At 52.2% G+C, this 26,508-nt stretch overlaps 1 protein-coding gene across 3 annotated transcripts in view; it reads left to right on the plus strand.

Moving 5' to 3' along the window:
• The window catches only part of UBAC1 (UBA domain containing 1), a 23,701-nt gene extending 14,740 nt beyond the window's left edge, over positions 1-8,961 (plus strand). Inside the window, exons 8-10 of one of the 3 annotated variants that reach the window (XM_046663694.1) lie at positions 2,340-2,426; positions 3,186-3,324; positions 8,346-8,961. In XM_046663694.1, the coding sequence (XP_046519650.1) occupies positions 2,340-2,426; positions 3,186-3,324; positions 8,346-8,461 (342 nt within the window). In that variant the 3' untranslated portion in view covers positions 8,462-8,961. Of the gene's footprint in view, positions 1-2,339; positions 2,427-3,185; positions 3,325-7,993; positions 8,323-8,345 lie in introns of those variants that run through there. The other 2 variants (XM_046663701.1, XM_046663708.1) reach the window with 2 other exon arrangements.
• Positions 8,962-26,508: the final 17,547 nt, after the last annotated feature.

Genomic DNA, 26,508 nt, shown 5'->3' on the forward strand with positions numbered 1-26,508 from the left:
AGTCCCCGTGCTCCCTTATGGGGTCCTGAGTGGTCCCGTCAGGCCCCGTGTTCCCTTATGGGGTCCTGAGTGGTCCAGACAGGCCCTGTGCTCCCTTACGGGTCCTGAGAAGTCCCATCAGTCTCCGTGCTCCCTTATGAGGTCCTGAGTGGTCCCATCAGACCTCTACTCCCTTATGGGGTCCTGAGTGGTCCAGTCAGGCCCCGTGCTCCCTTGTGGGGTCCTGTGTCATTCCATCAGCCCCCTCCCTTATGGGGTCCTATGTGGTCCTATCAGGGCCCTGCTCCCTTATGGGGTCCTGTTTGTCCCATCAGGCCCCTGCTCCCTTCTGAGGTCCTGCGTGGTCCTATCAGGCTGCTGCTGGTTAGTTTGTGGTTTTTGTTGCTTCTGAGCCTTTTCTGTACAGGTGCGGTTGGTCACAGTCTTCATGTGCTCAATTAACCAAGATATGTGTCTATCACCCTTTACTTCTTCCCCCCACCCCGCCAAGGAAGATTAGCCCTGAGCTAACCGCTGTCAATCCTCCTCTTTTTGCTGAGGAAGACTGGCCCTGAGCTAACATCCGTGCCCATCTTCCTCTACTTTATATGTGGGATGCCCACCACAGCATGGCCTGCCATGTGGGGCCATGTCTGCACCCGGGATCCGAACAGGCGAACCCTGGGCCGCCGAAGCAGAACGTGCTCACTTAACCACTGCACCAGGCTGGCCCCTGCCCTTTACTTCTTTGTGGCAGAAACGTCCTGTAGATGTCTTGTCTTAAAACAATGGTTATAAAAGGTTGTGGAGCCCTTGGGGCCAGGACATCAGCCCTCCTCCCCTCTGATCCTGGACCAGTGAGGAGAATAGTCCCATGAAGATTGAGAGGTTTCTTGGTTCCTGGGAAGGGCAAAGCTTGGACTTGAGACTCAGACAGACTTTTTGCTGCCCCCTGTCCTCCCCCCGCCCCTTACCAGCTGTGGACAGGACAAGGAACATGCAGTGTGCAGAGCTGGCAGAGCCCTTGGTCTTGCAGCTGTGAGTGTGAGGACCCGCCCGGTGCTGCCCATGAGAAGGTCTTTCCTCAAAGACTGGGAAGGAGGGCAGGGGGAGTGTCCCCGGGCATCATCCTTTGGAGGAATTGAGGCATCATTTCCTGGGCCGAGATAGAAATGAGGAGAGAGGAGAGTTTTTATTGAAATTAACAGAAAAGGCCACCCTCTTCTTGAATTTAGCAGTAGGTCCTAGTGCTCTTAGCAGCTCTGGTATCAAACCACCGCCTGATAGGTTCTTTTCCCAGCATGCCCTGATGGAGTCGGAGTTAGGCAGTGGCCTATGAACGCAGAGGGAAGAGGGCGTGAGCAGACAGTACTGACCCGTCAACTCGCTGGACCATTTGGCACCAGTTAAGCGTCTTTCTTGATTACCACCCCCAGCTGCCTGCCTTTTCTCTTGGCTTCTCTTTGAAACATCTGACAGTCTAGTCCAGACTGATGGCAGAGTGAAAAGTGGACGTCCTGCAGAGGTCCTGCAGAGGTGCAGTGTCTTGTCGGACCAGAGGGTGCTTGGGGAGCTGGGCGCGTCACTGTGCAGCACCGACACCCGAGGGTCTGTCAGGCTTAGACCGGTCAACAACGCTGAGACGTCAGAAAGAAGGAGACGTTAGGGACTTCAAAAGCGTGATTTGACCCTCAAAGAATTAAGAGAAGCCTGAAAATTTGATGAAACCTTTACCCTTTTTTGCAAAATTGACCCTTTTAAAGATTGTATGATAAAAGTCAAGAATAAAGGGTATATTATCTAGTTATATGATTTTTGTCCTGAAAATGTGCACCCCACCCCCAAACATTGAACATTGGGTCATTGTTCCCTCCAGGAATTAGCTTAAATTTTATTAAATATAAGATGTTTAAAATTAATTTTAGTTTTTTTTAAGATAAAACCTGAAGAAAATCTTCATCTTTCACAAATTACTATGACATCTTTGTCTCACTTCGGTTGGAGTTGAGCTGCAGTGAGTCTGGCCTCCCCCTAGCCTCTTGGTGAGCGAGCCTCTCAGCTCCCGTCTGCGGCTCCTGACCATGGCCACCTGCGACCCTGACACATCCTGGTCTTGCCAAGTGCAGGCCGGCCCTCCGCCTCCCTGGCTTTAGTCCCTCTGTTCAGAAAACCAAGAAATGTTCAGTGAAGCTGTAAGGACGCAGAGTTTGAAATAGAAGATCCTGTGATGTTATTTTAAATCGCCCTCTGCTGAGATGCTGTCCGGGAAACGCGGCTTAGCTCCAGAGGGCCTGGCTGCTCGGATCTGCTGCCGTGCTCGCAGTGAGCAGCATTAAACGGTCTGCGCGCTTCTCCTTTAGGCTGTCATTTCCCTGATGGAGATGGGATTTGACGAAAAGGAGGTGATAGATGCCCTCAGAGTGAACAACAACGAGCAGACCGCCGCCGTGAGTAGCCTTCCATCCCGGTCCCACTCTCGCCGCCTCGGTGGGCGGGCCCTGAGTCCCGGCGTCTGCCGCCTGCCAGGTGCAGTCGGTTATCCCCGCTTCCAAGTGAAGCAGCAGGGTAGATAAAATTCTTTAAATACTGAGAAAGTGCTGGGTTTTGCCTTTCTGAAAAAGTACATATTCCATGAGTGAGAGTGTAGTTTGTTTACTTTGTTCAGTTAATCCTAAGATTGACTCCCATTCTGTGCACACGCCAGCTGTGGGCGGAGTGCAGCTGGCCAGGGCCTTGGTGGGCCGACGGCACATCCACCTGGGGGTGGTAGAGTCGATGGCCCATGTGAACGAGACAGATACGAGGTGTCTGTGTGCTAGACATTTCCGGACTCACTGAGTGGCCATAGCAGGAGCTCAGTCATGCCCAGGGTTGCTTCCCGGAACAAAGTTCCAGTGCATTTCTTAATTCTCCTCCCAGCATTCTGGGCCATCATGCAGGCCCCATTCAGTGAGTGGAGAAGTTGCAGCCATTAAATTGAATCACTGTGGTGCCAGGACCTGCTAGAAAACCAGGTCAGCACTTCCTCCCCTGTGCCAGCCTGTTCTAACATGCGCAGACCTGGGTCCAGCGGGTCTGTTCTGATGTTAAGGTCCCTTAAGTTCGAGCAGCCCTGAGGCTGACCAGGAGTGCTCAGCCTCCCTGTCTGATGTTGATGGTGGGTCCCAGGAGGAACTAATGGCCGTCTGTTGCTCCTGCATTTGCAGTGCGAGTGGCTGCTGGGAGACCGGAAGCCCTCTCCCGAGGAGCTGGACAAGGGCATCGACCCCGACAGCCCTCTCTTTCAAGCTATCCTGGATAACCCAGTTGTGCAGCTGGGGCTGACCAACCCTAAGACGTTACTAGGTACGTGCCTTCTTTACGCTTACTCATGGGTGGGCCGCGCCCTCACACGCAGATGTCTGAGTGATATCGCTGTCGGCGTGCCTCGTAGCTCTCCCCACCTGCACTGCAGCATCCTCCAGGGTACCTCCTGCCTGAGTCACAGTTGGGCCCGGAGATCAGGCTCTGCTTGTGCTCTGACAGCCTCCTGTGCGGATGACTCCATACGAGCTTTGTAAAACCAGTTATAGTGGCTTATCCAGGCCTGGGAGAGTGTAGACAGCACCCAGCAGGCTAGGACCCTCTGAGAAGCTGGGGTTGACTTTTGCTTTTGCTATTTGTAAGGGGCTTCTTTGGTGTTTGTTTTGACTGTGAAATATAACATACATATAAAAGTGTTTATTATTTTTGTAACCTTAAAGAATCATAATAAAACCGGGGCCAACCCCGTGGCCGAGTGGTTAAGTTTGCACACTCCGCTTCAGGCCCAGGGTTTCGCCAGTTGGAATCCTGGGCACAGACATGGCACCGCTCATCAAGCTATGCTGAGGTGGCGTCCCACACACCACAACTAGAAGGACCCACAACTAAAAATACACAACTATGTACCTGGGGGCTTTGGGGAGAAAAAGGAAAATTAAATCTTGAAAAAAAAAAAAAAAGAATAAAACTAATCACCATGGGTCTACCATTCAGCTTAAAAAAGCCTAGAGCATTCCAGGCCCTCTGGGGCCTCCGGGCGTCTTCCTCCCTCCAGACACTGGGCCTGAGTGTTTATTATGCCTTTCTCTCCCTGGGGTGTTGCCGCCTGTGTCCGTGTCCCCAGACGACCTGTCATTGGTTCTTGCCTCCATCTAAGTGGACGGAGTGTGGGAAGGACCTCGCTGAGTCTCGCCAAGTGCCTGCACCACGACTGGCTCTACTCTGTTGCCCGGCAGCACCGCCTCGTGGCTTCCTCAGTGCAGCGCTGCTCTGGGTGTCCCGCGCCATCCTGGTGCACACAGGAGGGTCTCCAGGCCGTGACTTGGGGCCAGGCTGGCAGGGACCCCGGGCATGTGCTTGCTGAGCCTCTTCTGCCCAAGGGCTGCACTCGTCCCCCAGCAGCGCTCGGTGCTCCTCCCCCCGCCCCCCCCGGGAGCAGTGGCCCCGACATCAGGTGGGGCACTGCCCCCTGGCAGGCACTGGTGTTTCTGGTGTTTGCCATTTCACTCATCTTTAAGGCTCAGCCCCTTCCAGAAGTTTCAACCCCTCATAGACCCTCAGCTCTGAAAGGCCTCCTCATCTGCTGGCCTCTTGTCTGTTGACTTGTTTTTTCTCATTCCTTGAGAATGTTCTTCAGGTGCGCTACACACTGATCCCTTATCAGTTGTTTGTGTCTCGGATGTTGCTTTTCAGTCTCTGGTTTCTTTATGGACTCACTTCGATGAATAGAAGTCCCTTATTTTGATGTGGTTGAATCTATCTGTTTCATTTATGACATAAATCCCTAAAAGAAAACCCTCGATCCCAAGGTCAGGAAGACATTCACCTTTATTTTTTTCTAGAAGTTTTAAAGTTTTGCTTTTCTTGTTAAGTCTGTAATCTACCTGGAAGTGTGTGTGTGGTGTCAGGGGGAGAATTTTTCTCTTTGTACTGAATTCTGAGCTTGGGTGACGTGTCTTACTGGGAGTTGATGTCCGTCCTTCGTTGCCAGGCGCTTAGCGTCCCTTCTGCCTGAAAGCGCAGCCCGTCTCTCCTGCTCCTGTGGACCCCAGGACGCTAGTACATGCCGCCCGGGCTGTCCACAGGCTCTTCCAGGGGCTTTCTTTAATACTTTACCACTGAGATTGCCATTTGCTGTAGGGTTTTTTAAAAAAAATTTTTGAAGATATATTTGGTCAGATTAAGGAAGTTCCCTTTTTCCTCCAGTTTAGAAGCTACGGTTTTTCATCATGAAAGGGTGGTTGGTTCTACTGATTGCTTTTTCCCTCGCTCTGGGGATTGTTGTGTGGCTGTACATTTGCTGAGGTTGAGCCCTTCCCGCATTTCTGAAACAAACACATGGGGGGAATGGCGCCTGGGCTGCACTTGGCAGGCGACACCATGCCTGCAGCAGCACAGCAGGCCTTCACGCTTGGGGCGCAGGGCGAGGAGCTCTCACCAGCCGAGTCCTCTCCTGCAGGCCCTGCCCGGCTCGGGCCTGGCACTCGGCCTCCCTGTAGTGGAGAATCATGACCTGTGGGTGCGGAGGTTGACTCCTGCTGGGGCTCTCTCCAGCTTGTGTTCAGACGTTTCTGATAGGGTTTTTTAGTGACCCTTATCGTTTTAGATGAAGTAAAATATTTGTATAGGAAATTTGGAAAATGCAGGAAAGAATGAGGCAGAAAGCAGAAGTCTCCTGTGATCCCCTCTTTGGTGGGTTTCCTCCTGAGGGTCTGTGTGTAACGGTGCCCCCACACCACAGTCCAGTTCTTTTCACGTCACGTCTGATGTGTCTTCTCCTGTCTTTGCTGCTTTAACAAGAGCTTTCCACGGGTGCAGGTATGTGATTCTGTAGCCAGGCTGCAACCGGTTAACAATACTGTTCCTCTGTTTCTGGTCACTTAAATTGGTTTTCAGTTTGTGGCTTTTGGACCTACTGCTGCAGTAAACCATTTTTGTGCCTGCTTCTTTGGCTGCAGATCATATTTCCTAAGGATAAATAGCTGGGAGTCAAATGACCGAGTCAGCGTGGAACGTTTTATACTCTTGATAATGAGCATCTCGGTGGCCTGCTCTCATGTGTCTCTGCTGCCAGGGCCTCTGTCCTCTGCGCGCTCTCCCGCAGCCTGCACCACACAGACCTGGGGGCGTCCGCTGTGCTCCTCTGTCCAGTCACCTCCAGGACACGCCTGTGGGCTGGCTGCGTCTCCTTTCACGTCTTGTCTGTGGTCTGTTTTTCACTGGTGTATTAATCTTGGAGCTCTGCTAATAACTCTTTGTGTGTTAAGAATATCTGCCCTTTGTCACACGTTGCAGACTTTTATTTGCCCTTTTGTTTTGTGTGGCCTTTGTTTCTAATTCACAAGCCAAGACGTGCAGAAGAAAGTCCTCTTCGGGTAAATATTCGTCTGTGCAGTTTTTCATATTTAACTGCTTTTCTCGTCTTTTTGTTCAGCTCTTCTCCTTCTGGAGTTTATTATGCTGTTTGCTGGCGGAAGTGGACATGGGCTCCCGGCACATTTCTGGAACAGCCCTTCTGGAAGGTCACTAAGCCCATGCTGCTGCCACACTTTGTGTTCCGTTGTGTTATGTGCCCAGCTGTCTTTCTGGGTTCTCTTTCTGATGTTGCAAACTAGTTGTCAGAGGGCTTTACCCGGGAGGACCCCGTGATTGCTTAAGGATGGGAGGCTTGCCAGGTCGTCAGCGTGGGACCCTGAGTAGCCATGAGCTCCTTGAGGAAATGCTTCCATGAAGCCTGGAAACTGGGGCCACTGTCACTGACGTGACTGAGGCTGTGCTGCTGGGACAAGGTCTGGTGTTGCCTCTGCTTCGCAGGGCACGTGGCCCTTGTCGGCTTGCCCGTTGTGCCAGCCAGCATTTGGCTTGTAGAGCCTTCTGCTAGGAGGCACCTCTGTGTGCTGGGGAAACAATTTTGTAAAACTGTCTAGAAAGTCAAAGTTTTCGTTTTAAAGAACTGCTTGGTTACGTTTTTAATAGGCTAGGTTTTTTTTTAACTTTTTATTAAGATTATGATAGTTTACAACCTTGTGAAATTTCAGTTGTACATTATTGTTAGTCATGTTGTAGGTGCACCACTTCACCCTTCGTGCCCTCCCCCCACCCCCCTTTTCCCTGGTAGCCACCAATCAGTTCTCTGTCTCTATGTTTAACTTCCACCTATGAGTAGAGTCATACAGAGTTCATCTTTCTCTATCTGGCTTATTTCACTTAACATAATACCCTTAAGGTCCATCCATGTTGTTGTGAATGGGACGATTTTATCCTTTTTATGGCTGAGTAGTATTCCATTGTATATATATACCATATTTTCTTTATCCAATCATCAGTTGATGGGCACTTAGGTTGCTTCCACGTCTTGGCTACTGTAAATAATGCTGCGATGAACATAGGGGTGTGTGGGACTTTTGGAATTGCTGATTTCAGGTTCTTTGGATAGATGCCCAGTAGTGGGATGGCTGGGTCATAAGGTATTTCTATTTTTAATTTTTTGAGAAATCTCCATACTGTTTTCCATAGTGGCTGCACCAGTTTGCATTCCCACCAGCAGTGTATGAGGGTTCCTTTTTCTCCACAACCTCTCCAACATTTGTCACTTTTTGTTTTGGTTATTTTTGCCATTCCAGCAGGTGTAAGGTGATACCTTAGTATAGTTTTGATTTGCATTTCTGTGATGATTAGTGATGATGAGCATCTTTTCATGGGTCTATTGGCCATCCGTATATCTTCTTTGGAGAAATGTCTGTTCATGTCCCCTGCCCATTTTTTGATCGGGTTGTTTGATTTTTTGTTGTTGAGCTGTGTGCGTTCTTTATATATTATGGAGATTAACCCTTTGTTGGATAAATAACTTGTAAATATTTTTTCCCAACTAGTGGCTTGTTTTTTTGTTTCAATCCTGTTTTCCCTTGCCTTGAAGAAATGGGCTAGTGTTTTTTTAAGGGTCTTTGCCTTAAGATTTGATTTTTCCAATTAGACGTTACTCAATTTGCAGGTGTCTTCAGACTTAGGTCTTTCTGCATCAGACTGTGCGTGAGGGAGCACTGGAAGTGGGATTACTGACCACAAGCTGCGACTGTTTGAAGATTCCTCACAGCAGTTGCCAGATTGCTTTCCAGAGTCAGCGAACACACAGCCGTGTCACCCCTATCAGAACTCAAGACACTACCTTCGGGTTTCAGATGCTGATTTGATAAGGAGATCAGGCGCTGTTGGCTGGTTGCGTAGAGGGACTTCTGCGTGGCCATTTTTGTGAAGCGGCTGTTGGACAGGAAAGGCCCTCCGAGGTGCTGCTTTGGGTTTGCGTGGGAGCTGCCCTCACTCCGCTTTGCTCTCTTCTCCCGCAGCGTTTGAAGACATGCTTGAAAACCCGCTGAGCAGCACCCAGTGGATGAACGACCCGGAGACGGGCCCCGTCATGCTGCAGATCTCCAGGATCTTCCAGACCCTCAACCGCGCGTAGGCGGGCCTGGCCCTCTGCTCTGCTGCTCCTGCAGCCTGCCCGGGCGGGGTGGGGGCGGGTTCCAGCGAGGCCCTCTTCTTCTTACTTCTCAGCCAAGTCGTGGGAAGAGCATGAAGACCCCTTGGTTCTGCTGGGCTGGGGAGAGGAGAAGGGTCAGGCTGGAGGGGACCCCACCCTCAGAGCCCCTGCCCAGATGGTCAGGGTGCCCGCTCTGTTCTTGTGCTTTGATCTTACTGCTTAAAAGCGCCGGCTGACGGCAGTGTGCAAGGCTCCCTGTCCAGCCTCTGCCAGTGTTTACAAACCAGGGGGCCGCCGCCCTCCGCAGCGTCGCTTTGGGCCTTGACTGCTGCTGGGATTGACCCGCAGGCGTTGCTTGGAGAGTCCGCTTGCTGTTTGAGAGAAGGCATGTTTTAACCCAAAGTGTTAATGTCACGCGTACTAATTTAAGTAGAGGAATTCACAGATGACTTTTCTTTAATAAATCAATCCCCTTTTTCCTAGTTTCTGTGTTAGTGTTATTTTAGTGAAGATGTTGCGTGTGTCCTGGTGTCAGTGACCTGCTCGCCGCCTCGCTGAGCCGTTGCTGCTGCCCTGCGAGCATTTGGTCGACAGGATCTCGAGTCTGATGGAGTTGGTGCCTGGGGCCAGGCACTGGTTCCCCTCGGAGGAGGCTGGGCTCCGGCAGGCGCTTGCCCTGTGCGCCTTTTTTTAGGCATTATTGGTGTTTTAAAAGGAGAAAGTGGGTTTCCTTTTTTTTTTTTTTTTAACTCTGCTCATTATTCATTGCTTAAAGCAATTAGTTCTCATACGTTTTTTAAACTTCTCTTCTGAAGCAACCCCACCTGCCCGAGCCGATGGCTTGGTTTGCTGGGCTCTTGGCCCCGCGTGGCAGGTGCTGGGCACGGCCCTGCTCAGGGAGGCCCTGCTGAGCTCCTGGCCCGTCTCAGCTGAGGGAGGGTGTTTGAGGAAAATATGTCTTTTCACAGATTGAGGTTTTTTCATTGTTCTTGCGATTCAGATTTAAAACTTCTGGGCAGAAATATTAAAACTAATTTCAAAAGGGTGAGATCTCACATCTCCTAAGCCTCACGTTCAGACAGTTATAATTGTCCCCAAGGCCATAGGTTTAGGACCTTCAGGGGTGTGCTCTGCATTCTTTTACTGTTATTTGATCTCTTTTGTTTTTAAAATGGCCAACTGAGCATGGTTCTCGGGCCTGATGTCTTCATTCTTCTTCGTTGTCCCCCTGCTGGTCGTGCTGCTCCCACAGAGCAGCAGGAGGGCGGTGGCCTTGGGGCCACAGCCTCGTGTACCTGCTGTGTAGAGCACGGCCTGGCCAGGCACGAGTGGCTGTGCAGTCTGCATGTTCTATGGAGAAGCAAAGTCCCTGGTCGGCAGTAGACCAGCGGTGACATCCCAGGGGCTGGCCCTGTGTGTGCCTGCTGCGGGCGTGTGTAGTGGCCTCAGACTTAGGAGTACACCTTCTCTGTCAGGGGTCTAAGGAGGTCCCTCAGTAAGAAAAGGACCTCAGTGCACAGCCCTGAGCCCACTTCTCAGGTAACTAGGATGCTGCCGGAGCAGCCTCAGCTGTTAGTTGTGGTTGAAGAAACCCCGTACCTTTAACACACCTGGAAATGGAGCTGCAGTTTCTGGCCTTGGCGCCAACGCTCCTCAGACACGATCCCGTGGTGCGTCTTTTAGGTTTGAGGGAGGGCACGATGGGGCTAGGTGTGGGACTCTTACTCCCGTGAGGTCTCCCTCCCTGTCTGGGGCCTGCATGGCTGCCCGGTGGTGCTCTGTCAGGGTGGGCATGGGCGGTGCACCCCTTGCGATCAGGACTCCCGGGGAAGTCGGCAGGGCTGGGCTGCCCCTACTCGCCTGCAGGAGGATTTCTGTGCGTGTTGCTAGTGCGTGTGTGGTGTTTGTGGCTTTCCACGCAGACCTGGGCTGGCCCGGCAGGAACCCTGGGGTGGCAGCCCTTCTCTGCCGTGGTCTGCCTCCGTTTGAGCCTCACGCTGGCTCTCAGGTGGAGCTGGGCCGTGTGGGAAAGACGGCTGCCGGGAGACCTCAGCAGCACGCCCACAGCGTAAGCCATGTCTGGTGTGGGAGGTTTCTGTCCAAGGTGACAGGAGGTGATGCTGTGTACGCCCCAGCCTGTCCACGGGTGGCCACAGTGCCAGTGCTGCCCCAGTCCACTCCCACTGGGCAGGGCTAGGCCTGGGGGCGGGGTCAGGGTGGGCTGGGGCTTCTCAGCCCTTTGGACTCCAGCTCCCTCTGTAACAAATATCCTATAATGCCTCCCTTACTGTCTGCAATGAAAGTTCCAGAAAATACAACCTAATTACATGCCTAGTTTAAAAAATCAACTTAATGCCTTAATAGGAATATGAGAAATAAAGGTTAGAATTTTAATAAAACGTACATCTGAAACTAGATTCTCAGCCACGACCGTCAGGTCATAGAAGGAAAAATGAGGTCAGTTGCTTATGCCAGTGAGTAGAGTTGCTCTGCCCTTGCGAGTTACCCGTTCAGACTGAAACAACGTGGGTCTGTCTCTCACACCCCGGGGGCACTGCCATCGTGCTGTGACTCTCAGGAGTGGCCGCAGTTCTTGATAAAGTTCCACATACGGCAAAGGACAATTTCCCTCGATTTACACGGTAGCAGCTTTCCTAGAGAACTCGGAGTTAAGAGTGTGTGCAAACAACACTGATGAAGACGGAGCTCGTTTCCAGGTGCAGATGGTTCTGTGCGAGGCCCCAGGTGCCGGATGCCCGGCGGCCTGAGGAAAGCCGGGGGGAAAAGGAAACTCCTTCAGTGGGTGGACAAGGTGTCCACACAGTTTCGGAAAGCCCAAGGCAGGGGCAGGGGCGCTGAGGATCCCAGTGCTGGAGACGAGAATGGACGTGGGGGCGGGTCCTCCAGCTTCCCGTGCAGCCCGACATGCTTCCCAGCAGATTTGTTGCACCTGGCCATACAGGCTCGCGCGGGTGGACGTTAGGACTTCTTTGTGGGCATCATTGGAGGTGGTCTTGACTTTATTCTTAAAGTTAGGTGGGTACTTTATTTTTCCAGCTTGCGGAGCTTGACGTTATTAATAGACGTGTTCCCGTGAAGAGTTGCCCTCAGAGCTTCCTGCACATACCAACTTGATAGGAGTTGCTTTCAAAGCCACATGGCCAGTGTGGAAACCCTGTGACGTTTCCACCCAAAGCATTGGCTATTCGGTCTTCTGAGTGTGTTTGGTGTTGGGAGGGGAGAGAAGGCGAGAAAGCTGGTGGAGATGGCTACAGTCCCCTCGTGGGCCGTCAGCCTGGAGAACCCTCCCTGCATGGGTGGGCTGCTCGGAAGGCCCAGCCATGGCCCCACGTGACCTTAGGCCAAACTGTGGCCTCCCAAGCCTGGTCCTGCCGCTCTGGGACCTGGGTGCAGGGTGCCCTGGCCCTCCTGCCTCCAGAGCATGAGCGTCCTGCTTGGGGAGGCTGCAGGGCCCGGCCCCGCGAGGGGCGGGTGGCACAGGCCGTCACCTGCTCTGCTCTTAGCTCTTAGCAGACTCTGGGTTGGAAGAGGACTTTGTCTTCGGTGGGCGAAGAGTCAAGGAAGTGACTCCACTCCGGACAGGTGGTCCTGGGAGCACGGTCACGCAGGCAGCTGCCCATGCTGGAGATGATGGGACCGTGGGCTTTCCAAGGCCTCGGGCAGGTCATCTGCTGCCCGCATCGCCTTCTTGCTGTGACTTGAGTGCCTGTGAGGAGAGGAGTGGCTGAGCGGACGCCCCCCAGTTTGTGACTTCCTGTGGGGCAGGAGCCTTCCTTGCTTGGAGAGAATGATTCATTGTCCCGGTGTTGGCTCCTTAAGACGCAGGTTCTCCCAGGTTCATGTTGCTTCCTGGACGGCTCACCCTTCCGGTCACGCGTATTCTTTCCCTGGGCCTGTCTTTCTCAGCGGGGAGGGGTCCGTGTTCTAACACAGCGTGGTTGCACACGGTTGTGGAGTTCTGGGAAGGGGGCAAATAAACGTCTCCGGTGAGCCCTCAGTGGCAGCTGGTGGTGCCTGTGCGGGTATAAATGAATCATCCTGTGCTTTGTTGCTGATGATCAGTGCAGCTGGGTGTGACTTTTGCTCCTGCACCCAGCACTTGAGGCCTGCCCTCTGGCACGTGGAGAGGCGACATAGCCACTCCAGCAGACAGCATGGCCACAGGACTCCCAGATCAGTAGTCTGAGGGAGGGAGGGGCTGAGCTCCCTCTGCCGTGTCCCCATTCTAGGACCTCCTGGTCCTGGTGGCCCTCAGGACACACTCGATGGGATGAGCAGGCTGCCGAGCGTGTGGGGCCTTGGGCCTGTGCCCAGGGTATGGTCTCAGTGGGTGTGGCGGCCAGACTGCTGCAGGGAGCAGGTGGGACCTGCTTGGTCAGCTTTGGGCCCCTGCTGTGGGCTCTGCTCCCCATGCCCTGTGCCTTGTGCCCTGCACTGTCCCGTGCTGAGTGCTCCATGTCTCCTCCATGCTCATCTTCCTGTGACAGGTGGCACATCTGTTGCAAGTCTGTGTCTGCATCCGCTGAGCCTTGGCCAGGGGAAGGACAAACAGGACCCCCTGGAGTGAGCCCAGGCCATCCAGGCCTCCTGACTCTTCAGAGGGCCTCCCAGGGTTGGGGCTGCAGGGTGCCCTGCCCACCCCAGGCTTTCTCCTGGGATTAGGGGCTGGGTTGGGTGTGGCTGCTGCAAACGGGCTTTCTGGACTGGAGCCTGGGGGCAGGCAGGATGGAGCTGGTGCTCAGCTCACCTGGAGCACACCCACCCACTGGCTTTCCCTGGGGGCAGGGAGCCCCTCCCAGGACCCCTCCTGAGAACTGGAATCCAGCGTCTTCCTGCTCCACCCAGGGACTGTGGGCGGCACAGCCGCAGATTCTGGGACAGCCTCGTGGAGCAGGGTCCTTGACTCGCTCACCTCGTGACTCACTCCTGAGCAGTGGGGTCAGTGGAGGTGACTGACAACCTCCAGGCCAGTCAGAGGGGCCCTACAGCCCCCACCTTCCCACCAGGACTTGCTTTTGTTGCTCTGAGCTGCCATGCAAGGAGCCTTAGTACCCTGCGGCAGCCATGCTGTGAGGAACCCCAGGCCACATAGAGGGGCCATGCAGAGGCGCCATGCAGAGGCAGTGGGAGGGGGACTACGACAACGATGACGACGGGGGGTGGGGGCGGCAGCAATGGCCAGAATCCACCACCACACCACCACACTAGTGAGTGAGGAAAGCTCCTGGTGATTCTGACCCCAGCCCTCAGGTCACCAGGCCATTCTTCCCACTGAGGCTCCAGACACGAGCCGGGACCACCTTGCCACCAGGTCCTGTCCTGACCCCAGGTCCGCCAGCATGCTAAAGGCTGTCCGGAGCTGCTGCTTCCGGGGTCACTGGTCACAGGGCAGTCCCTGCAACCCCAAGTGAACGCTCCCTGGCTTTTAGGATGGAACTTTGGGAGGGGGCCAGGCTCGGCTTGGCCTGTCATCTGATGCACGGGGAGCGCGTGTCCCCACCAGGAGGGAGTGTTCCAGCCTGGACAGACAGGGGAATGGCTGTGCCCCGGGGCGGGGATCTGGGAAGGGCTAGCCCAGGATGAGTGTGGGCTCGCCTGCCTGCTGTGGACCCCCAGGCCGCCTGGGGAGAGGGGCCTGTGGGGCGCTCTTTCCTAAGAGCAAATGTCACTCTCGTTTTAAGAAGAGAATGAGCTGCTTTCCCTTCCGCCCCCAAACTCCTGAACCTTCTGAGCTGCTCCTGGCAGCGCCCACACCCTGCATTGTGACGCCGAGGTAATCTCAGTTTCCAAGTGGCTGCCCTCGCACCGAGGCTTCTGAAACTGGTCCACGGATCTGATGATGGCTTTCAGAGAAGGTTGTGCTTGCGTCATCCCTGGGGCTTGCTGTGGCAGGCTGATTCCACAGGCCCTGACCTGGAGCGACCATAGGCCAACGTGGCCCTCGGAGTACCAGGGTGCCCTGGCTGCTCCCTGCACAGGGCTGCCCCATGTGCCCCAGAGCTGGCCCTCCCGCGCCCTGCCAGCCCCGGAGCTGCCTGCCTGGGGTACTAACCCATGGGGTGGCCGGCACTGCAGCCCAGCTCCAGGGCCTCAGAGGCGGGTGGGCAAACACACTGAGGGGTGGCCATGCAACTCAGAGAGGGCTGCAGGGTTTGCAGCCCAGGGAGGGGCAGGAGCCATCTGCCACAGGTCTAGGCAGGGCCCCAGGCCTCCCAGGCAGGCGCAGTGCAGGTGGGCAGAGATGCTGCAACATAGGAAACCTAATGGCTAGGGACTTTCTCTGAGATCTTTAACTTTTTTGTAAATACTTTCACAAAAGCTCATGAGATATGTGTGGGCGCTCCTGTAGGAGGCCCGTACTGGGGGGTGGGGCAGTACTGTCAGTTATTCCGAAGGGAGGACCTCGGTCTTGTGGCCCCAAAGAGCGGCACTGATGCCTGCTGTAGCCCGCCTGGGTGGCGACCTGCCCACGTGTCGCTGTGATAGACGCCCCACCCCCACTCAGGGACATTGGGAGCTGAACCAAAGCTGGCAGTTCCCAGCTCTCTGCCCCCTTCCAGTGCCCTGCTGATCTCATCTCAAGACCCTAAATTGCATCTCCAAAGACCCTTTTTCCAAATAAGGTCACATGCACAGGTTCTGGGTGGACGTGAATTTCACGGTCACAGAGTAACATCTCTGCAGGGGACGCCCTGTAACCAGGTCACCATGGGGACCCTGGGTTGGCATGAGCTGTCCCCACCCCCCAGGTCTGGCCAGTCCAGCTTAAAGGCACAGGCCTGGGCTGAGAGGCCGGGGAGGGGCTTGTGAGGCTGTGGGGAGCTCTGTCCTGCAGCCCTGGGCTTCTTGTCTAGGGTGGGGGCAGGGGCTGCACTTTCCCCTTCAAGGAGAGCCGCCTTCATTCTGTGGTAGGCTCTCCTGCACAGGAAAGTGGTCAGGGTGGGACATGCCATGTTTGTGCAGAGGCCATGGCGGGGATGTTCTCAGCAGAGCCCTCCTCCTCGAGAGCGCCCCCTTCAGCCCCGAGAACCCAGGGAAAGGGCCCTGGGACCCCAGCCGAGGTCGGCAGCCCAGCCCCCTCTACCTTTGCTGACAACACACACCTGTCTCTGCTGGCGGCCCAGCACCCAGCTCACTCTTGTCTCTCCTCCTCCGGGTGCACATCTTGCTGGCCTCAGCCATTGCTTGCGGGTGCCAGGCCAGCCTTGATAGGATCGGCTTTGTGGGTGTGCCTGACATGATAAACTCACGTGTTTAACATGAACACACCTGCAAAACCCTCACACCTCAAATTTGAGAGTGTCCGTCACCCGTCTCCTAGTGCCCCTTTGAGACCCTCTCCTCCTTGTCCCCATCCCCTCCCTGTCCCTCCCTGTCCCCTCTCCAGGCAACCCCTGAGCTGCTTTCTGTCACCGTGGGGTAGTTTGCGCTTCATAGGCCCTTACAGAAATGGGGGGGTACCAGCTGTGCACCCATGGTGGGCTGCTCTCAGCATAATTATTTTGGGTCTTGGTACCAGTAGTTCTTTCCTGCTCCTGAGCTGCGATCTGCTTATCCTTTCCCGGCACGCCTGCGGGTGGGGTGGGGGCGGTGTGACAAACCCAGCAGCTCACAGATCCTGGCTGGGGAGTTCTGAGATGCTGGTGGGAATCGGCCCTTCTGGATGTGACCTTCAGGGCCGTTCTGGGCTGAGGTGACACCCAGGGAAGCCCAGGTGGGGCAGGAAAGCCTCATTGCACATGTGTTTGGAGAGCTGGTGGTCTGTGTTTTGAGCAGCAGTGGCCAAGGGGATGGCCAGTGCCTGGGGGTGCTCCACTGACCCTGCCTGGCCACGGTGAACACGGCAAGTGTGACCCATGGGTCATCTTTGGGCCACCAGGCTGCCCAGGGCGTGGTTCCCAAGGACTATGGGTTTCTTCCCTCTTCTGCCAATTCTGAATGGCCTGGTGTTTTGACCCCAGAATGCCAAGATTGCATCTGCAAGTTCAGAATGCCAGGAGCTCCAAACAGCATGAGTCACGCTATCGAAAGGTGGGAGGACCCAGTGTGCACGGGTGGGCTGGGGGAGAGCCCGGATGTGGTCCCTGCACAATGGAGTGTCGGCCTTAAAGGAACGGGTGCTGACATGTGCTGCAGCCTGGAAGGACCTTGAAACTTGATGCTGAGTGGAAGAAGCCAGACACAAAAGGAAACACATCGTGTGATTTCATTTACCTGAAGTGTCCAGAATCGGCAAATCCACAGAGATAGAAAGTGGACCTATGGTCGTCAGGGTCTGGGGGTGGAATGGGGAGTGAGTGCTGATGGAGATGGGTGTCCTTCGGGGGTGACGAGAATGTTCTGGAACTAGAGGGGGTGGTTGCACAACATTGTGAAGGTACTAAATGCCACTGAAGTGTGCACTTAAAATGGTTGATTTTATGTCATGTGAATTTCAACTCAATATAAAAAAAGAGAAAAAAACCCTAATTTGCCTCCAACTCTTTCCAGTTATACCCTTTATGATTTTTAAGGCATTTAACCCATTCCACCGTATTTTTTCTTCCTCTATTGACTAATCAATGCCACCAAATGAACAAATTCAATTTCCCAGAAAATTCAATGAAAAATACTCACTGGGAAGAAATCCAGAGCCCAGCCCCTGGGAGGAGGGGTGGACCGAGGTGCCGTGTCCAGGAGCCTCTCTGGGGAGTGTCAGGCCCACCAGGCTTCCGTTATCCATCAAGAAAATGGGAGCTGGCCCACGGCCGGAGCAGGGGACTGGAGGGGTCAGTGAGGACACCCAGGTGGAGAGGACAGGCCACTGCCACCTAAGGGATGTGGGGCAGGCTCACGGGACGGGGCGTGAGAACCCACGTTGCGTGTGCCCTCTGCAGGGGAAACAGCAGAGCAGAAAGTCTGGAACGAGCACTGCACTGAGGCTGTTCTCCCTGGGGACAGGCTGTAGTTAGAATCATTTTTTTCTTCATAGTTGTCTGTGATTTTTCAAGTTTTCCACACTGGGCCTTTAGTACGTTATCATCGGAATGGTTTATTTCAGAAAATGTAGGGGCTGGCCCCATGCCTGAGTGGTTAAGTTCATGTGCTCTGCTTTGGCGGCCCAGGGTTTCACTGGTTCGGATCCTGGGCACGCGGACATGGCACCGCTCATCAGGCCATGCTGAGGCAGCGTCCCACATGCCACAACTAGAAGGACCCACAACTGAAAATACACAACTATGTACCAGGGGGGCTTCGGGGAGAAGAAGAAGAAGAAGAAGAAAAAAAGAAGATTGGCAACAGATGTTAGCTCAGATACCAACCTTTTTTAAAGATTTTATTTTTTCTTTTTCTCCCCAAAGCCTCCTGGTACATAGTTGTATATCTTAGTTGTGGGTCCTTCTAGTTGTGGCATGTGGGATGCCGCCTCAACGTGGCCTGACAAGTGGTGCCATGTCCACACCCAGGATCTGAACTGGAGAAACCCTGGGCCGCCGAAGCGGAGCGCAGGAACTTAACCACTCAGCCAGGGGGCCAGCCCCATCAGGTGCCAATCTTTAAAAAAAAAAAAATGTAACCCGCATGTTTCATTATAGACAAACACTATCTAGTAATACGTTTCTAATAGTGATATATATATATATATATATATACTTTTTTTTTTTTTGAGGAAGAGTAGCCCTGAGCTAAGATCTGCTGCCAATCCTCCTCTTTTTGCTGAGGAAGATAGGCCCTGAGCTAACATCGTGCCCATCTTCCTCTATTTTTTATGTGGGACCCCTGCCACAGCAAGGCGTGATAAGCAGTGTGTAGGTCCGCACCCAGGATCTGAACTGCGAACTGCAGGCTGCTGAAGCAGAGCACGTGAACTTAACCACTAGGCCACCAGGCCAGCCCCTAATAGTGATATTTTAATACTATCAGGCAGGCATGCGTGGTTTTGGTTTTACACGTTTAGACATGGAAGTAACTGGAAATTGACAGACTTTTGTCGTGGACAGAATAAATAGCCTGAACCAGAAGGGGCTACTAGGGTGTGGGAGATCGCCTCCACACCTGGGACCCCCCACATTGGCTCCTGGGACCCAGCTTGGGGGCTGTGGGGGGATCAGCATGCAGAGTCTGTGCATAGGAGTGGGTGCAGGGCAACCTGACCCCATGCTGACCTCCTCTCTCACAGGAGGGAAAAGACGCCCAGACCCAGGGAAATCCTAAAGCAAAGCTGGTCGTTTGGGACCAACCTCCCCAGCTTGGCCCTGAGAAGGCCCTGCCTGCCATGTGATGAATGTGTTTCATCTCTGACAACCTAATGCAGTTCTTTAAAAAGCACCAGTCAAGGGGCCAGCCCAGTGGCGCAGTGGTTAAGTTCATGCACTCCACTTTGGCAGCCTTGAGTTCATGAGTTCAGATCCCAGGCACAGACCTAGCACGGCTTATCAAGCCATGCTGTAGTGGCATCCCACATAAAATAGAGGAAGATTGGCAACAGATGTTAGCTCAGGGCCAATCTTCCTCACAGAAAAACAGTAATAATAAAAAAGTTTAAGAAAAGCACAACTCAAAGCAAAAATGGACCTGCAGAATATGGTTAGAACTTTGTTAGAGAAAATGGTGATGTGTTGGGATTACCTTCTTGTGATGAGATGACTGAGCTTTGGCCTTCTTTTCTGCTTGGAAAAATTCACCCTGAGCTAACATCTGTTACCAATCTTCCTCCCTCTCTCTTTTTCCTCGCCCACAGTACCAGCACACAGTTGTGTGTTCCAGCTGAGTCCTTCTAGTTCTTCTATGTGACTGGCCACCACAGCATGGCTACCGACAAATGAGTGGTGTGGCTCTGCCCCTGGGAACCAAACCCGGGCTACTGAAGCAGAGCGTGCTGATCTTTAAGCACTCGGCTATCAGGGCTGGCTCACGCCTTCTTTTCTAAAGAGCCTGGTCCTGCCTGCTGGGCGATCCTGGGGCCGCAGAGAAGCAAAACAGAGAGAGGACTCAAATCAACAAAAGTATCAATGGAAGAGGAGACATTACAACAGATGCCACAGAAATACAAAGGATCATAAGAGACTACTGTGAACAATTACACGTCAACAGATTGAATAACCCAGAAGAAACTGATACTTTCCTAGAAATATACCACATACCAAGACTGAATCACGAAGAAACAGAAAATCTGAAAAACGAGTAATGACTAAGGAGATTGAATCAGTACTCAAAAATCCCCCAAGAAAGAAAAGCTCAGGACCAGATGGTTTCACTGGTGAACTCTACCAAACATTTAAAGAAGACTTAGTGCCAATCCTTCTCAAACTCCTCCAGAAACTTGAAGGGGAGGGAACACTCCCAAACTCACTTTAGGAGGCCAGCATTACCCGATACAAAGCCGGATAAGGACACTCCAAGAAAACCGCAGACTGACATCCCTGATGAAAAGAGATGCGAAAATTCTCAACAAAAGACAAAGTGAATTCAACAGCACGTTAAAGGATCATACACCGTGATCATCAAGCGGGATGCATCCCTGCGATGAGGGATGTTTCAACACATGGAAATCAATCAAGGTGACAACCACATTCATAACAAGAATCATATCATTCCAGTAGACGCAGAAAAAGCATTTGACAAAATTCAACATATTCGTGATAAAAGCTCCCAGTAAATTGGGTATGGAAAGAATGTATGTCAACATAATAAAGGCCACATCTGATGAACACAGCTAACCTGCTCAACAATGAAAGACTGAAAGCTTTCCCTCTAAGAACAGAAACAAGGCAAGGCACCCACTCTTACCATTCCTATTCCTATGGTACTGGGAGTTCTAGCCAGAGCAATCAGGCAGGAAAAGGAAGTAAGACATACAAATAGGAAAGGAAGAAGTCAAATGATCTCTGTTTGCAGATGACATGATCTTATGTATAGAAAATCCTACAGACTCCAGCAAAAAACCGTTAGAACTAATAAACAAATTCAGTAAAGTTGCAGGATACAAAATCAACATACAAAAAGCAGTTTCATTTCCATGCACTAAAAACAAACTATCTAAAAAAGAAATAAGGAAAACAATCCCATTTACAATAGCATCAAAACCAATAAAATACTTAGGAATAAGTTTCACTAAGGCAGTTAAAGATCTGTACACTGAAAACTCTAGACATTGATGAAAGAAATTAAAGACACAAATGGAAAGATATCCTGTGTTCATGTATCAGAAGAATTAATATTGTTAAAATGTACATCCTACTCAAAGACATCTACAGATTCAATGCAATCCCTAGCAAAATTCCAATGGCATTTTTCACAGAGAAAAAAAAATCCTAAAATTCATGTGGAATCACAAAAGACCCCAAATAGCCAAAGCAATCTTTTTTTAAAAAAAAATTTTTTTAATATATTTTTTACTTTATTTTATTTTGAGGAAGACTAGCCCTGAGCTAACATCTGCTGCCAATCCTCTTCTTTTTGCTGAGGAAGACTGGCCCTGAGCAACATCCGTGCCCATCTTCCTCTACTTTATATGTGGGACGCTGCCACAGCATGGCTTGCCAAGCAGTGCCATGTCCGCATCCAGGATCCAAACCGGTGAACTCTGGGCTGCCAAAGCGGAATGTGAGAATTTAACCACTGCACCACTGGGCCAGCCCCCAAAGCAACCTTGAGACAGAAGAACAAAGCCAGAGTCATCAAATTTCCTATATTATATTTTAATAAATATATAATATATAATAAATATAAAATATAATAATATAAATGATAACATTATAAATATAAAAAAACTATATTTACAAAGCTATAGAAATCAAAACAGTATGGTACTGGTATAAAAACAGACACATAGACCAATGGAAGAGAATTGAGAGCCGAGAAATAAATCCATGTATATAAGGTCAACTAATACTCAATGGGAAAACGACAGTCTTTTCAATAAATGGTGTTGGGAAAATTGACTATTCATGTGCAAAAGAACGGACCCCTATCTTATACTACTCACAAAAATTAACTCAAAATAGATTAAAGACTTAAATGTCTGAAACCATAAAATTCCTAGAAGAAAATATAGCGGAAAGCTTCTTGACATTGCTCTTGGCAATGAGTTTTTTATGTGACACCAAAAGCACAGGCAACAAAAGCAAAAATACGTGGGACTACATCACACTAAAAAGCATCTGCACGGTCCAAGAAATAATCAACAAAATGAAAAGGCAATTACAGAATCACAGAAAATATTTGCAAATCATACACCTGATAAGAGGTTAATATCCAAAATATATAAGGAACTCATACAACCCAATAGAAAAAAAAATCCATTTAAAAGATGCACACAGGATCTGAATAGACGTTTTCCCAAAGAAGACATCGAGATGGCCAACAGGCACATGTACAGGTGCTCAACATCACAATCATCAGAGAAACGAAATCAAACTGCAACAAGCTGTCACCTCACACCTGTTGGAATGGCTATTGTCAAAAAGCAAGAGATGACAAGTATTGGTGAAGATGTGGAGCAAAGGAAACCCTCATGTGCTGCTGGTGGGAATGGAAGTTGGGATACCCACTTTGGAAAACAGTATGGAGGTTCTCCAAAAAATTAAAAATAGAACTACCATGTCGGGGCCAGCCCGGTGGCGCAGTGGTTAAGTTTACACGTTCCGCTTTGGCGGCGGGGTTCGCCAGTTCAGATACCGGGTGTAGACCTACACACCGCCTGTCAAGCCATGCTCTGGCAGGCATCCCACATAAAATAGAGGAAGACGGGCACGGATGTTAGCTCAGGGCCAGTCTTCCTCAGCAAAAAGAGGGGGATTGGCAGCAGATGTTAGCTCAGGGCTAGTCTTCCTCAAATAAATAAATAAATAAAAGAACTACCATATGATCCAGCAATTCCACTTCTGGGTATTTATCCAAAGGAAACGAAAACACTGACTCAAAAAGATACCTGCGCCCCATGTTCATTGCAGCCTTACCTACGATAGCTAAGACATGGGAGCAACCTGTGTCCCTCGATGGATGAATGGATAAAGGAAATGTGGTCTATATATACAATGAAATATATGAGTACAGCCATAAAGAAGAAAGAAATCTTGCCATTTGTGACAACATGAATGAACTTTGAGGGCATTATGCTAAGTTAAATAAATCAGAGAAAGACAAATACTATATGAACTCATTTATATGTGGAATCTAAAAAACCAAACATAGAAACAAAGAGTAGATTGGTGGTTGGCAGGTGCTGGGTGGGGGGAATGGGGAGATTTTGGTCAAAAGGTACAAACTTATAGTTACAAGATGACTATGTTTTGGGGGTGTAATATACAGCATGGTGACTAGAGTTAACAATACTGTATCGTATACTTGAACATTTCTAAGAGAGTAGATCTCAAATGTTCTCAACACAAACACACACACACACACACAAAGGTAACGAGGTGAGGTGATGGATGTGTTAACTAAACTTATTGTGGTAACCGTTTCACAATATATACTTATACATATACCAAATCATCACGTCTTACAGCTGAAACTTACACGATGTTATGTCAATTATATCTCAATACAGCTAAAAAAAAAAATGACTTGCCAAACTTGAAAAACAAATTATACGCTATGATCAAGTGGGATTTATCCCAGGAAAGCTGGTTCAATACCCAAAAATCAATCAATGTGATACACCAGAGTAACAGAACGAGTAAAAATACCCCACATGATCATCTCAATAGTCACAAAAAGTCACACAAAAAAAGTCTGACAAAATCCAACACCCTTTCATGATAAAAACACTCAATGACATAGGAATAGAGGGAACTTCCTCAGCCTCATAAATATGAAAAATCCACATTTAACATCATACTTAGGGGCCGGCCCCGTGGCGCAGTGGTTAAGTGCACACGTTCTGCTTCGGTGGCCCGGGGTTCACCGGTTTGGATCCCGGGTGCAGACATGGCACCGCTTGGCAAGCCATGCTGTGTTAGGCATCCCACATATAAAGTAGAGGAAGATGGGCACGGATGTGAGCTCAGGGCCAGTCTTCCTCAGCAAAAAAGAAGAGGATTGGCAGCAGATGTTAGCTCAGGGCTAATCTTCCTCAAAAAAAAAAATTAAATAACATCATACTTAGTGGTGCAAGACTGGATGCTTTTCTCCTAAGAGCAGAAACAAGGCAAGGATGTCTGCTCTGCTCTTCTATTCTACATTGTAATGGAGAAATAAAAGGCATCCAGCCAGACAAGGAAGAGGCACAACTGTCTCTAGTCACAGATGTCATGATCTTATATATAGAAAACCCACTAAAAGACTGTTAGAACTAATAAACGGGTCCTGCAAGGTTGCAGGATACCAAGATCAATACTAAAACCCCTTGGAGTCGCCCTTGATCGACCCTTTTCTTTCTTGAGCACCCCACATCCCACCTATCAGAGGATGGTCTCCCTGCTTCCTTCCTACCTAATATTCTGCACCCGGGAACCAGAGTGTTCCTTCTAAAGGGTCAGTCCTCTGACCCTTCCTTCCTGCATGTGCTCAAAGTCCCTCTATGGCTTCCCATCTCGCTCAGAGAGGAGGCCAAAGTTCTTACTGTGCAAGCTCTGCCACTCCCCTCCCCTCCCCCGACTTTCCTCCCAGTGTCTCTCTGTCCTCGGTTCTGCATGCAGCGGCCTCGCGGTCTCTTGTGCACCAGGCACTCCTGTCTCAGGGGTTCTGTGCCTGCTGCACCCCTGCCCAGAACACGCTTCCCCAGACACGCTCTCGCTTGCCCCTTGCTCCCTGCAGATCTTTGCTCAGACGCCCCCTTGGTTTTCCCTGACTGCTCCCCCAGCGCTGCTCACTGCCTCCCATTCCACACATGGAGTCACGTTCCCTCCTCACTAGACTTCAGCTCCCTGAAGGCGGGTGGGCGGGTGGGGACTGTGTTTTGTTCTCTGCTGTGAGCCAGAGGGAGGCTCATGCCTGCACAAGAATAAGCGTTTGTTGAATGACTGGCTGGGTCCTCTTGATGAGGATTTTAGGCTAGTTAATTTTAAAACTGCAGAGGAGAAGCAGGCTCCGAGGACTGGAATTTGCTTGCTCTTTGATGAGAGATATTTGCATTTGTGAAGGAAGGGGGGATGGCCTTATCTCTGAAAACTCTTAATGGGGAAGGCAAGAACTTAAGTTGTTTACTGTCTGGCAACCTCATGTAACTGACCCCCCCCCCCAAAATCCTCCTTTGTCTTTAGCTGAAGATGATATTTAAGCGATGGCTTCTGCCATTTACTCAATCCGGTTTGATTCTCATCTAAAAATTGTGGGACCGCCCAATGGCCGGACCCTGCCGGCACTAGTACCATTTTAACTTTTTTTGTCTTGTAAAGAGATAACTCACATACCTATGCCTTAAATTTAGCCTTACTCTCCACCCATGTTTTGCAGCAGAAGCAGCAGCAGCAGCTCCTCCTGCCCGTGGGTCCTGTCCCCATGCAGCAGCTCTGACTGCCCATGGGTCCTGTCCCCATGCCAGCAGTACCAGCAGAATCTCTGACTGCCCGTGGGTCCTGTCCCCACGCAGCAGCTCTGCCTGCCCGTGGGTCCTGTCCCCACGCAGCAGCTCTGCCTGCCCATGGGTCCTGTCCCCATGCTATTCCATGCTATTCTCTAAATAAAAGAGCACTACTGCCAGACCTGAGAGTCCAAGAAATCTTTCTTTCGACTCCTTGGCTCACCGACCCCGCATCACTCTGAGCTTGCATCACCTTACGACCTGGGTTTTATTTCTGGCTTAGGATGGCTGGGTGAAGTGGAGGTTAGGAGCCATCCTGGCCTTCACTCCCAGGACACTTTCCTCATAGGAAACTGTTTTTTCCTGCTCTCCTCAAGGCCTTGGGTTTCTGGACCCTAGTGCACAGCACAGAAGCCAGCAGCCCTTTCTCAGTCCGGCTGTGAGGTCCTCAGATGGGCACCACGTACGCAGGAGGTTTCACGTGCTGAGGATTCACGGTGTTACTATAATTATTAGCCCAACATAGGCCCTGGGACGCTGACTTTATCAGGAGAAGCCAGGCCCTTCTGGGGGACGTGCCTGAGGCTGATACCTACGGCCGCGCTGGGGGGTGAGAATGTACAGTGTGTCTCAGGTGTCCAGAGCCCACCTTCCCAGGACCGTGCCCCGGACACCATGGCTACGGCCTGCTGGGGCGCCCAGGCACAGGTGTTCCTCGCAGCCTCTGGGGCTGCAGGGGAAGGGGTGCGCCCCGGCTGCCAGTGCTGGGGGAGGGGAGGGGATGCTGAGGCTGCTCTCGGGGTGGTGTCCCGGGGCTCCTGGCCCCGCAGTGGTTGGAGGCACCCCTAACCCCCCAGTGCTACTTTGCGGGGGTCTCTAGGCACCGAGGGACGCTGTGGGAGGGGGCGTCCCCGGGCCCCCAGAGCTGCCGCGGGAGGTGGAGGAGTATCCCCGGGGCTGCTCTGGGGGGGGATCCCCGGCCTCTGAGCCCCACTGTGGGAGGGGGCATCCCCGGGCTCCCAGCACTGCTCTCCAGGAGGGGGAATCCGGGGCTGCATCCCGGGGCTCCGAGCCCTTCCGTCCGCCGCCTTCCCGAGGTCGCAGTCGGCCCGCGCGGGGGCCTCCGCGAGAGGCTCGGCCCCGTTGTGCGGCGGCTGTGGGACGCTCGTCCGGGCGACCCAGTGCCAGGGAGGAGGAGGCGCGGCCCAGACAAAGAGCTGCGGGGGAGCCAGCCGGGGCCCGTCAGCCCGCGCGACCCCGCGCCCGGCGCCCGCGGAAAGGGGCGGGCCCTCGGGCAGCGCCCACTGCGCCTGCGGGAAAGGGCGGGGCGAGCGCGGGCCGGGGGCGGGGCCTCGGGCAGCGCCCACTGCGCCTGCGGGAAAGGGCGGGGCGAGCGCGGGCCGGGGGCGGGGCCTCGGGCAGCGCCCACTGCGCCTGCGGGAAGGGGCGGGGCGAGCGCGGGCCGGCACGGGGAGGCGAGCCGCGCCCAGTGCGCTTGCGCAGGGCCTCGGCGGTGCGCGCGCTCCCGCCGGTTGGCCGCCTCCTCAACCGCCGCCGCCCC

This window comes from Equus quagga, chromosome 1 (genome assembly GCF_021613505.1).
Source record: "Equus quagga isolate Etosha38 chromosome 1, UCLA_HA_Equagga_1.0, whole genome shotgun sequence".
Lineage (NCBI taxonomy): Eukaryota > Metazoa > Chordata > Mammalia > Perissodactyla > Equidae > Equus > Equus quagga.